Source organism: Chinchilla lanigera, unplaced genomic scaffold, assembly GCF_000276665.1.
Source record: "Chinchilla lanigera isolate Chin_1 unplaced genomic scaffold, ChiLan1.0 scaffold00010, whole genome shotgun sequence".
NCBI lineage: Eukaryota > Metazoa > Chordata > Mammalia > Rodentia > Chinchillidae > Chinchilla > Chinchilla lanigera.
In genome coordinates, this window is record NW_004955411.1 from 27,546,250 (window position 1) to 27,558,843 (window position 12,594).

General features: G+C 33.4%; 1 protein-coding gene across 4 annotated transcripts in view; it reads left to right on the forward strand.

The window, feature by feature from the left end:
- Grik2 (glutamate receptor, ionotropic, kainate 2) overlaps positions 1–12,594 on the forward strand; it is a 663,290-nt gene that overhangs the window by 450,036 nt on the left and 200,660 nt on the right. For all 4 annotated transcript variants that reach the window (XM_005377815.1, XM_013510935.1, XM_005377816.2 and 1 more), the window contains one exon: positions 5,620–5,826. In XM_005377815.1, the coding sequence (XP_005377872.1) occupies positions 5,620–5,826 (207 nt within the window). The remainder of the gene's footprint in view (positions 1–5,619; positions 5,827–12,594) is intronic.

The following is a 12,594-nucleotide window of genomic DNA, read 5'->3' on the forward strand; positions in this document are numbered from 1 at the left end:
ACCAGAGGAATTGGAGGATATATATAGTATATTTATTTCTCTGCTTGACATAGTGGCAAATTACTGACAAAGGTTAGAAACGTGTGTTGTTTGTTTGTTTTGTTTGCTATTAAGCAAAAGCTCACATAATATAAAATTTACCATTTTAATCAGTTGAAAGTGTAAAATTCACTAACTTTTCAAATATTAACAATAATGTACAAACATCACTGTCTAATTCCTAAATACCTTTACTTATTCAAAAGTTATCTTACAAAATTTTTAGTGGAATTGTGAGGCTCTTCTCTTTGTAAAGCACTCCCTAGCTTTAAGATTTTATTAGATTCCAATTATTTAAAAAATGTTTCTGACTCCTTTTACCAGATTATTCCTTGTTGCCGTGGCTGTTTTTATGTATAATGACAGAGTTGAGAAGATGTGACTGTATTGCTCATGAAGCCAGCAATATTTAGTCTTCTTTAAGAGAAAAGTTTTTGGCTTCTAAAAGTCTTATAAATGTCTATAGAGAAATTAGATAAAGCTATTTGAATTTTTAACACATGGGTGAAGGGATATTTGGATTGATAGATGAGCACATTAAAATACCTTACACTTACATTTTAGTGTAACATTATAAAATGTAGATATCTACATGCATCTTGTTAAACTTCAAATGAAATTTTGAACTATAAAAATATAGAAGGAGGTGTTAATTTATTGATCATCTTTAGAATTTCCATTTTATTTATATGTCACTATTCTATACTGGACTAGATGGTTAAAGTCTGTAAACATGCTGACTGATGATATATTAATATCATGGATTATTCTTATAATCATAAGCTTTTTTTTTTTCTCCTCCTACTCATGCTGTACATTGTGTGTTCTAAATCCACCCGGAAGTGTGGGTTATTACTATGTGTGTGGGATAGGCCAGGGTCAGACAGTTTCAGTGAGTTGGTTAATTTATTTGTTGAAGAAAAATTGTCTTTGCTGAAAGGCTTCCTGTATTCTGCTTGCGTTTCTTCATCAACATTATTGAAGTTTCTTAAATTTTTTTATGATTCGAGAACTTTTACATATAATCAAATTAAACTAACTCATAAAAAATTCAGTGCAATAAGATTGTTAGTTGCCTCAGATGAAATAATTACATCAATCAGGGCAAAAAAGAGTGCTAAGAAAGATAGCTCATCATTTCTGACTTTATCTAGTAAAAGAAAGTTTTCAACATTTATTCTTAGCGCTGGAATGGAGGAAGTATAGCAAAAAAGGAACTAGAAAAATTTAGGTAAAGTAAAAGAGGGGGGAAGTCCAGAGGACTATGTTTTGTTCCACCTCCTGAGTGCTGCTCTCTATGATAATGGCTTTTCGTCGTCCCTCTCCTGTACTTCAGCAACTTTGTCACTCCACCTCCACGCTGCCTTCTCATCACCCTTCTGCTTTCAAACAACGTTCCACTCTTTCATGCCTACTGTGGTCTCTACACTCTTTCAAAATGAGGTTTTCCTGTTTCTCTTAAGGATGTGTTGTTTTCAGTGTAAGGCCAATGACCAGACCCAGAGACTGTGAACATAAGGCTCAGAAGATAGGAGGAAATGAGAGATTCTTGGAAAAGCAAAACTGCTCAGTTTTAATCCCTATGACTTTATTTTGTTATTATTGTAGCCATTATGTAGTTTTCATTTGATCAACAGGAATATTATTTCTCTTTAAAAAAAAAAGTTTATTTCTTTCTGTTTCTTTGGCCAGCCAGTCCTTAAGAAAAAATTAAGGATGTGTAATAAATTCAGAACCGGACTAGGGCTACCTGAGTCTTTCTCTCTCTCCCTCTCTTTTTAGTATCAGGAATTTAACTCAGGACCTCATGCTTGCCAGGGAGATGCTGTGCTGCTGAGCTATACACTCGGGCTCCTGAATTTCTCTATTTTCCCAAATAAATGATTTGAGGGTTGTGGCATCCTATGTTCTGTGACTCTTCAGAATTCTGTAAAACAGGACATGAATTGTCCTGTTTCAAAAAATGTGCTCTGTGGAAATATTCCACTTCTAATCACTCCTGAAGCAATGTGGAAAAAGAATACTAGAAAGTGTGCAGTGTATGAGAATTTCAGATTCATCACAAGACTGAGAGTTTCTATGTTAATTTCTCACAGATGACCTGTTCTCTAGAGGACTGCTAGGACAGAGTGGTATTTCAATATACATTTAAATCAACACATTAATTAATTTAGTCTATCAGATATTATATAAATCACATTTGCATTTTTATGTCCTTATGCTTTGAATAGTATATGAAAGACAATGGTACCTTAGGACTTACAAATAGAAACAGGTAATTGAGCCCTAGATAAGTATTGAGAGACACATGAGTTATATTGCCCCCAAATATTAAAAGTTTTATTATATTAAAATAAAGCATTTCATTCCTGTCAACCTCAAAGCATATTTCATTTTTTCAGAACTTCATTTTAGATTTTTCTGTCCCAACTCAAGTCTAATACAGATAAAAATGCATGAGTTATTGGTGGGCTCCTTATAACTGGAGTTGATAGTGGAAATGCTGAAAAATCCTTATTATAGATGCCAGTAGAATGAAGTGCCTTTACCTCTAGCAAATGCTGATGCACAGATTTAAGACTGTATGAGAAATTCGTAGTTTCCCAGGAGAGTTTTAACGTATTATTCATTGAACTCAGCCGGTGATACAGTAATTGCTTCTGGTACCATTTTTCTTTTTCTTACACGGGGTTATTATTTATCCTTGTGCCATGTGAAACAGAGAAAGAGTTTAAAGAAGAGTCATAACTTCATATAAAACTATCTTATGACATAGTGTAGCTGAAGATACGAATCACAGTTGGAAGACTGTGTCTTATCAGCATTAAATATGAGAAAAGTAATACTTGACTTTGTAGAGATCCATAAATACTAAAAAGAGGTACTCAGACTACATATATTTTTCTCTGATTTTCAAAGCTGTTTAAAACATATATCTAGTAGATGCTTTTAATCTTACAGAATCAACAAATTTATTTGCCTATAATAAAAGTTTTCTTATTAACATTTAGGCAAAGCAAATCAAGTTAATCATTAATAGGAAGGATGGCTAATTGGCCAAGTTGGATTAATAAGATTTAAATAACATAATAGCATTTAAAAATATTTTGCTGTATTCTTTTTTTTTTTTTTTTTTGCAGTACCAGGGATCGAACTCACAACCTTGCACTTGCCAGGCAGGCACTTATGCCACTGATTTGCTGTATTCTTATTCCTGGAAACATGTACCCTTAAAATAACTCCTCACATACTCTTAAGTAATCATTAACTTTTATCATATATTTTTCTCAATGTGAAGTTTATTTCTGTAAAATATGTCATAAATATTATTATGCAATAAGTATTTTAGAGACAATTATGTTTTAATAATTTGAGTAGAAGATGGAATAATTTAATACTTTCAGTAGAGACAATGTTTATTCATATATTCCTCCCTGAATCTGATGGGCTGAACATATGTTATTTAAAAACAAAATAAATTTTCTGGGTGATATAATTACTTTTATCCTCTTAAATAATGTTTTGAGTGCTCCGTCCAATTAGTAAATAATTTACATGCCTAGTGGCTAATCCCAGGTGATTAAAAATTATAAAGTCATAAAGCATGCATGCAGTTATGTCATGATGATATTCAATTGTATGTGATCCCATAAAGTTTGGAGATGATTACTCAGAATCACTTAACAGGAGAAGCATATTGTGGTGGTAAGTGGTCCTGCAGATTCAGTGCTTGGGTTTGTGTTGGCTATTCATCTTGGCCAAAGAACACTTAACACCTTCTGTTTCAGTTTCTTCACTGTAAAATGGAAATAATGGCGTTGATTTCACATGGTTACTATGAGGAATAAATGAACTAATTGAAGTAAAAGCATTCAGAACAGAGCCTGCCAAAATTTAAGTGCTTAGAAAATGTTAATAGTATTTCTTGCATGTGAAAGTTAATATTTTGTCAGTTTTTGTGCTTTTAAATAAAAAGTCATTCATTCATTTTTAACAATATATTATTTATAATAAACCAAGTAAAACACAAATATGAAGTTGGTAGAGTTAACAGATACGGTGTGATCAAAATATGTGAATGTTTAAATTAACAAAATTAATTACAGTAAAAGGCGCATTGCCATTAATCACCTTCAAAATGCTCTGGCTTCCTTGAACTCACTTATTCCATCATTCCTGGCACTTTCTGAAGCAGTTCTAGAAGTCCTCTTTATATGTGCAAACATATTATGAATGCTTCTACGGAGTGTCAACCAACAGAAAGGCGGGTGCATTATGGTGTGCCCTATGGCCACCTTATTCTCCTGCTCTGGCACCATGAAACTGCTGGCTTTTCTCCAAGTGCAAAATGGTCATTCCGAAAGGTGAATGTTTTGAATTGATTCAGGATATCAGGGCAGCCACAATAGCATGTCTAAAGACGTTCTCAAGAAGTACTTCCCAAACTGCTTCAAAGGGAGATTTTATTGATTGATTGATTGATTGATTTTTGGTACCAGGAATTGAACTCACAACCCTTGCACTTGCCAGGCAGGCCCTGGGCTGCTGAGCTATCTTTTTTTTTTTTTTTTTTTTTTTTCTTCGGTACCAGGAACCGAACTCATGACCTTACGTTTGCCAGGCAGGCGCTTTTGCCGTTGAGCTAAATCCCCAGCCCCCGCTGAGCTATCTTGCTGGCTCAGAGATTGTTACTTGCTGTGTCTTTCATGTGATGTATTCTCTTCTCAGATTTTCAAATGGCTGAAGTCTCATTTTTAGGGTTTACCTTACCTTTTTCTTTCTCAGAAAAGACTTCCAGATACAGAATATTACCCAATTTTCTCCTGTCTTTTCTTGTCAATACCTTGAAATTGTTCTCTACCTTACTGAACTATTCTATTTTCTTATCATTCAACATCTACATTGCATGTGCTATTTGTTTAGGCATTTATTATGGTTCCTTTCTATATCATGAATTGATTGCTTCAGCGTTCCTCTTGTATAGAGAGGAGGGAGCTGGATCACAGCAGCGCTGTATAAAGCAGTGGTGGATAATTGCATAAGCATTTGATAAATGCCAGTTTCTTTATATTTTAAAGTGGCTACTGTTCTTTTCTCTTATTCAGTATAATAGTTGGCAATTTTCATGGGTTTTAGGGAAGAATATGATAATGTCTATAAAAGTTCCCGCATCAATTCTGAGCACATAGTAGACAAACAGGCAATGAATATTTTGGTTCATTGCATCCGTACATCCCACTGAAGGAGTTCCCCAAATAATGACTAAATTGCTGACTCAAATGAGAGTATTTTAATCATAATGAAAACAGGTATTATACAGCATGTCCTATTGTATTATTTACTAAATATTATATTTATTATATTTGATAGAAGCTATAGGATATTAGATAATATATATTACATTATATATTTTACATTTTATTATGTACTAATGGCATATATTATTGTGAAGAATAAATATTCACTAAATCTGAATCTCTTCTGAATCTAAATTAATGCAAAGTATTTTTAAAAACCTGTCTCTTTAGGATAAATTTCACATTTAATTAATATCTCTTCCTTCATATTTGATGCTTCCAGGAAGAACCTTATGTCCTGTTTAAGAAGTCTGACAAACCTCTCTACGGGAATGATCGATTTGAGGGCTACTGTATTGATCTTCTCCGAGAGCTATCTACAATCCTTGGCTTCACCTATGAAATTAGACTTGTGGAGGATGGGAAATATGGAGCCCAGGATGATGCCAATGGACAGTGGAATGGGATGGTTCGTGAGCTAATTGATCATGTGAGTTTGTTTCCTTATTATGTCTTACACTTGGTAGATTATTGACATTTTATTTCTTTTTAATGCTTATGGATTATAACAAAGCAAAGAGGTATATATGTTTTATCAATGCTATTATTTAAATTAGGTATTATTTTTGTCACTAAATATAAAGAAGAGTGTCTCCTCTTAGTGTCTTAAATTCACTTGTATTTTAACAGTTTGGTAGATCAGATAATTAGTTGTAATTTGCAAATTGTGATGTAATTTCCACAAAATAAATTTTTCCTACATGGTTATAATATTTACTTCCTAATAAATAGAGAAAAGAGTAATTTAAAGTCTAAATTCATGACACAAGTTTCCTATCCTAAGATAGGATATTTATTTTTAGAATAGAAACAAGACAATGATATCTGTATGGGAACAGCATCCAATAAGATGTCATGCATAAAACAAGAAGAGTAAGCATATTGAACCAAAACAAAAAAAATTTTAATTGAGCAAACAAAAAATACTTAACTTATCTAAAAGCATTATTTCAGAATTTCTCAGATGATGATGTCAATTAATTCATGTTTTTAAAATAAATTATATGTTAAACATCATTTTGTAATTGATTTTGTGTCTTTTCAGTTTATGTTAACAATTTTCACTCTGTTAAGAATGCACTTATTACTAATATAAGAATGCAGAAACTTTAAGAATAACTATTCTGGGGCTGGGGATTTAGCTCAGCGGCAAAGCGCCTGCCTGGCAAGCACAAGGTCATGAGTTCGGTTCCCGGTACCGGAGAAAAACCAAAAAAAAACAACAACAACAACAAAAAAGAATAACTATTCTGCAAAAGCATTGTGAAATAAAATTTCTTATCAATGGAAGTAGCAACTATGGGGAAACTGCACAGTTTGTGAATATTTTATTGATATTAGTTCATTCCAGTGATCAAATCAATGAGTTATTTGAGCCTCAGGAAGAAAACTGAAAAAGAGTTGTATATATACATGTAGATATGGAGTTAGAGGGAGAAATTAGGTTTTGTGTAGGAACAGAATAACAATAAAATAAACTATTACTGTGTAGAATATTGAACATATTTGTTTATTGATTTACATTTTGTTAATGAGATCCTGAAATTTTAGCCTGGGTCATTTACTTTATAACAGTTCTGCTTAAATTGGGCATTTATATTTTATGTTTGTCAAATCCATTAGAATATGAAGAAATGCTGGATATACACACACACATCTATATACATATCTATCTATCTGTCATCTATCTATCCATCCATCTATCTATCTATCTTTCTATTGATCAACCTTTCTATCTATATGATTTAGGAACACAAGCAATCCTAGCTGTTGGAAAGTTTTTTGTGGCAGTTGTAGGTTTACTACTTAAGTGCACTAGAAACCTAAAATTTGCACACCTGGTGGTCTGGCATTGGAAATAAAACTCACTTCATCTTCTAGCAAAACGACAGGGTGTTTAGCCAGGAATCATGGTGAGAAGTGGACTCCTGTCTGAATTTGGACTAATGTGGAGGTCCAGAAATCTCTACATATTCCAGCTTCTGGGACCCTCCCCCACAAACTATTCCACTGCAGTGACTCAGAAGGTACCTGTCTCACAAACCAGATGTTACTCAATAGATTCTGATATAAACTTGCAGAAAATGGTATCTTGTGAGGAACAGATGTTGCAATTCAGAGGGTATGAAGAGCGCTGTCCATAAGAACAGGGGATGCCAAGCCTGCTCTCTGAGAACTGGCACGTGCCAGGATGGAAGGTGATTGCCCACACAGCTCCTGCTACACACAGACACTTGTAGTTTATGAGTCAGAGAATAGACTGAGGTTCCACTGCTGCCCCACCCACAAAGCATGACCCCACCAACAGGTCACAGACCTGAACAAGGTCAAGAGAGATATGACCAATGCTGACTGTATTCTCTCTTGCTCACTTTTACAATCACTTCAGTTGAGAGGAGTTTTACCTGCAGTAACCTCACCTCACCATGACAGTCATGCACAAACTGAACATGAAAAAATAGAAAGTGATATTCCAACCAAATGGAATCCCAAAACAAGCAAAAATAACTACATTTGTACCTGACAAAATAGACTCTGGGACAAAATAAAGTAATAGGAGAAAATGAAAATCACTATATAGTGATCAAGGAATCAATTCATCAAGAAGATGTAATAATTATAAATCAGTATGCACTTAATACTGGAGTCTCCAATTTTATAAAGGAACACTACTAGATGTAGAGGGAGAAATAGGCTCCAATACAGTAATAATAGGGGAACTAGGACCTTTACTCACCAAGGGATAGATCATCCAGACCAAGAATCAACAAAGAAAGATCAGAATTAAAACTACACTACAGATCCACAGGACTTTATAGGTACTTACAGAACACTTCGTCCATAGCTGCGGAATACACACTTTTTTTTTTTTTTTTTTTAATCAGTGTATGGAGACTTTCTACAATAGGCCACATCTTAGGCTCCAAAAAACAAATTAAAGAAGATCGAAGCTACATCCTATCAGTTTTCTGATCACAATGGAATGAAACTAGAAATCAATAGCAGGAAAATCTTTAGAATGTATATAAATACATCACTGAGGAAGACAGAGGAATATTTAAAACTTCCTTGAAACAAGTGAAAATGGAACAGAATATACCAAAGTCTGTGGGATGAAGCAAAGACAATACTAAGAGAAAATCTATACTAAGGAGTTTATGTCAGTCTGTCAAAAAATAGATCTGAAATAAATAACCTATGGATGCGTTTCAGGCCCTGAGGAAAGTAAGAAAGAATCATACCCCAAATTAGATGAACAAGGAGACAGTACGACTACTAGCACAGAAGTTCAAGGAATCATTAGGTATTATTTGAAAATTTAAAAATCTAGAAAACAATGGACAGATATTAGCAGGGCACATATGACCTGCTAAAGTAAAACCAAGAGGATATATATCTATATATATATCAGTAACAAAGAATGAAATTTACTCAGTATTAAAAGTTTTTCTTCAAAGGAAAGCCCAGGGCTGGATGCATTTACTGCTGAATTTTAACACAATTTTAAAGAAGAACCAAGAACAATATTTCTCAAACTTTTCCTAACAATTAAAAAAAAAAAAAAAAACACTTCAAAACTCTTTCTGTGAGAACAGAAGTGCCCTGTCACCAAATCTTGACCAGGACACAATGAAAAAAAAGGCCAGTATCCCTGATGAAGATAGGAACAAAAATCCCCACTAAAATACTTGCAAATCAAAGACACACCAAAACTGCACAACAAAATCAAGTTGATATTATTTCAAAGGATGCAAGGATAATTCAACATACACATGTTAATAAATATATCAAACAAGTAGAATCAGCAATATAAGTGAATAAAAATTATATAACCATAATTATCTCATTAGATGCAGAAAATCATTTGATAAAATTTACATACCTCCATTTTGTATACCTGAACAAATGAAGTATACAAAGGTCATGCCTCATCATAATTAAAACTATACACAATAAAACCATAGCCAACTTCATACTAAATGAGAAAAAACTGAAAATATTTCTTCTATAATCAAGAAAAGACCAAGGTGTCCATTCTCTCTGTTCTTCTTTAATGTACTATTGGATATTTTATTCACAGTATTAGGCAAGAGAAAGGATAAGATTTATAAAAATAGAAAAAGAGAATATCTTATTATCACTGCTTACAGAAAATTTGATTCTATACATAGGAAAACATAAAAACTCCACCAAGTGGACTAATAATAAAATTTAGTAAAGTGGCAGGATACAAACTCAGCATACAGTATTCAGTAACTTCTATACATTAATAACACATTCACTGAGAAAGAGACGATGAAAGCAACTCCTTCATAATAGGCACAGAAACCTAAAGCAAACAATAAAACCTATGAATAAACTTAAGTAAGGAAGCAAAGACATCAGCAATGAAAATTATACAACAATGAAGAAAGCAGTTAAGGAAGAAACCAAAAAGTTGAAAGGCTTTCCTTGTCCATGAGCTGGAAGAATTAATGTTGTTAAAACGTCCATGCTACCCAAAGAAATATACAGATTCAATGTAATTTCTGTTAAAATACTGATGACATTCCTCAGGAAAGGTCCTAAACTCATGCAGAGGAATAAAAGACTCAGAAAAGGCAAAGAAATGTGAAGCAAAAAGAAGGATTCTGTAGGTGTCACAAAACTTGACTTCAAAATATACATAGTTACAAATACATATTACTGATGTAAAACAGATGCATAGACCAATGGAATAAAGTAGAAGGCACAAAAATAATTCAACTTATTCTTAACAAAGGTGTCAAAACAATACATTAAATAAAGGTCAATCTTTTTTTGTTTTTAATATGGTACTGGAAAAGCTCGATGTCCACAAGTACAAGATTGAAATTTAACCTCTATCTATCACCTTGTAGAAAAATTCACACAAAATCAATCAGAGACATTAATGTAAGACTGGGAACTCTGAAACTACAGAGGACAAGAGAAATTTTTAGTACAATGATTTTCTGAATAAGATTGCAAATGAACAGCAAACAAAAGCAACAATTAATAAGTGGGCTTCCATCAAATTAAAAATCATCTGCATAGCAAAGGAAGCAATCCACAGAGCAAAGAGACAACCTAGAAAATAGGAGAAAATATTCACCAGCTATTTATCTGATAAAAAATTAAGAACAGGAATATAAAACCTTAAAACACTTAACAACAGAACCAGGCAGTCCAATGATTTGAATATACTTGTCATGAAATAAAAATGGCCAATAAATGTATCAGATATTACCAATATCAAAACCACAATGCAAAATCAAATCTTCAATGAGATAGCATCATACCCTAGTTAGAATAGATATAGTCATAACAAAATACTGAAGGCTGTGGAGAGCATGGAATAAAAGAATCCTTAAAAATGATTGGTATAGGGCCTGGGGATTTAGCTCAGCGGCAAAGCGCCTGCCTGGCAAGCGCAAGGTCGTGAATTCGGTTCCTGGTACCGGAGAAAAACCAAAAAAGAAAAAAACAAAAAAAACAAAAAACAAAAAAAAAATGATTGGTATAGTGTAAATTAGTACAGCCATTGTAGCAAACAATAAGGAGATTCCTTAAAAAAAGCTAAGAGTAAAAATACCATCTGACCCAGCTATTCCATATCTAAAGGAAATATTATTCAGCCACAAAGAAAAATGAGATCTTGTCATTTGCAGAAAAGTTGATGACATTGGAAGATATCATGTTAAATGAAATAATCAAGAAGGAAGATACAAGTACTATCTATATGCTCACATATAAGAAAACCTAAAAGAAAAAAAATACACCTGCCATAGAAGAGGGTTTACCAGGCAGCAAGAACAGTATCAGGGGACAGAAGGAGAAGAAGATGGTAGAAGGGTGGGTGGATACGATCAATGCATGATATATGATGCGTGATTTATTATATATGTGCTGCTGAAGTGAACACTATGATGTACTATTTAAAAACAATTTGAGTGATTTAATTAAAAGTCTATTACTGTAAAACACACATTGCCATTAATTTCTCCTCAAAACACCCTCATCCCCACTTTCACCACACTCAGCCCCTCGTTCTTCTGAAGCAGTTCTCGATGTCCTGAGTGTCTTTACTTATGCTGTGAATCCTCTAATGTCATGAATTGATTCAAAATGTTTATTTTTCCTTGTCATTTTGAATTTGAGGAACAACCAGAAATCACATGGTGACAGATATGGTGAATTATATGGACAAGCACACACTGTAATGCTTCCATGATCTTGCCTTTTATTGGATGACACAGGGAAACCTTATTCAGATTATTTGCTTCCACCTTACAAAGACACTCACAGAAGAGGACTACCAGAACTGGTTCCAAAAATTGCAGGAATGATGCAATAAGTGTTTTTGAAGTAAATATTGTGATTGGAGATAATGGCAGTGTGACTCTTACATTTTTTAAATGCAAATATTCATTGTATATTTTTGTCTTATCTCATATGCATGAGAAATATCAGAGTTGATCCAAATAATGTGCACAACTACTGTGTTAATAGTAATAAAACTGCGAACTTAATGTTAGTTACTATTGATGCAGTAGTAACTATCAGAATCTTATTGTAAACTGATTTCCAAAGCTGATAATGTATTTGTTCATTTGCATGTTTATAAAGTTCAGAGGTAGCAGAATGGGCACGGGTAGGCTCAGCTTAGGGTATCAGGTGTGGTCTCTGATCTTTCATCACAATGTAGCCTTTGCTTTCTTTTGCTTTTTACTGGTGGGCATATGCCTCCCTATGTGTGGTAATGACAACTGCCTCCAGCAGTTCTAGATTAACTATCCAAGCAGAAATAAGGTACCTCTATGCTAACAAGTTGTAAAAGATCCTGCTGGTGTCACTGGCCGGACCTAGTTTATGAAGTGTATCCTGAACTAATTATTGAACTGCGAAAAGAGGTCTCATCTGATAGTCTGGAGCATATATACTCACTCAAGCAAATGCTTAGGATGCAGTGTCAATTCCAGTAAAATCATATAGATTTTGAGTTGGATAACTGGGATTTGTTAGTATTCTTTTTTTAATTATTGCTTTAAATTCATTGCCCATTATTACATTATTAAAGGTTTTTAATATCTTCTTGGTTCAGTTTTGTTAATTCATATTTATCTAGGAACTTATCCATTTTTTCTGAATTTTCCAATTACACAAGTACAGGTTCTCAAAGTAGTCACTAATAATCTGT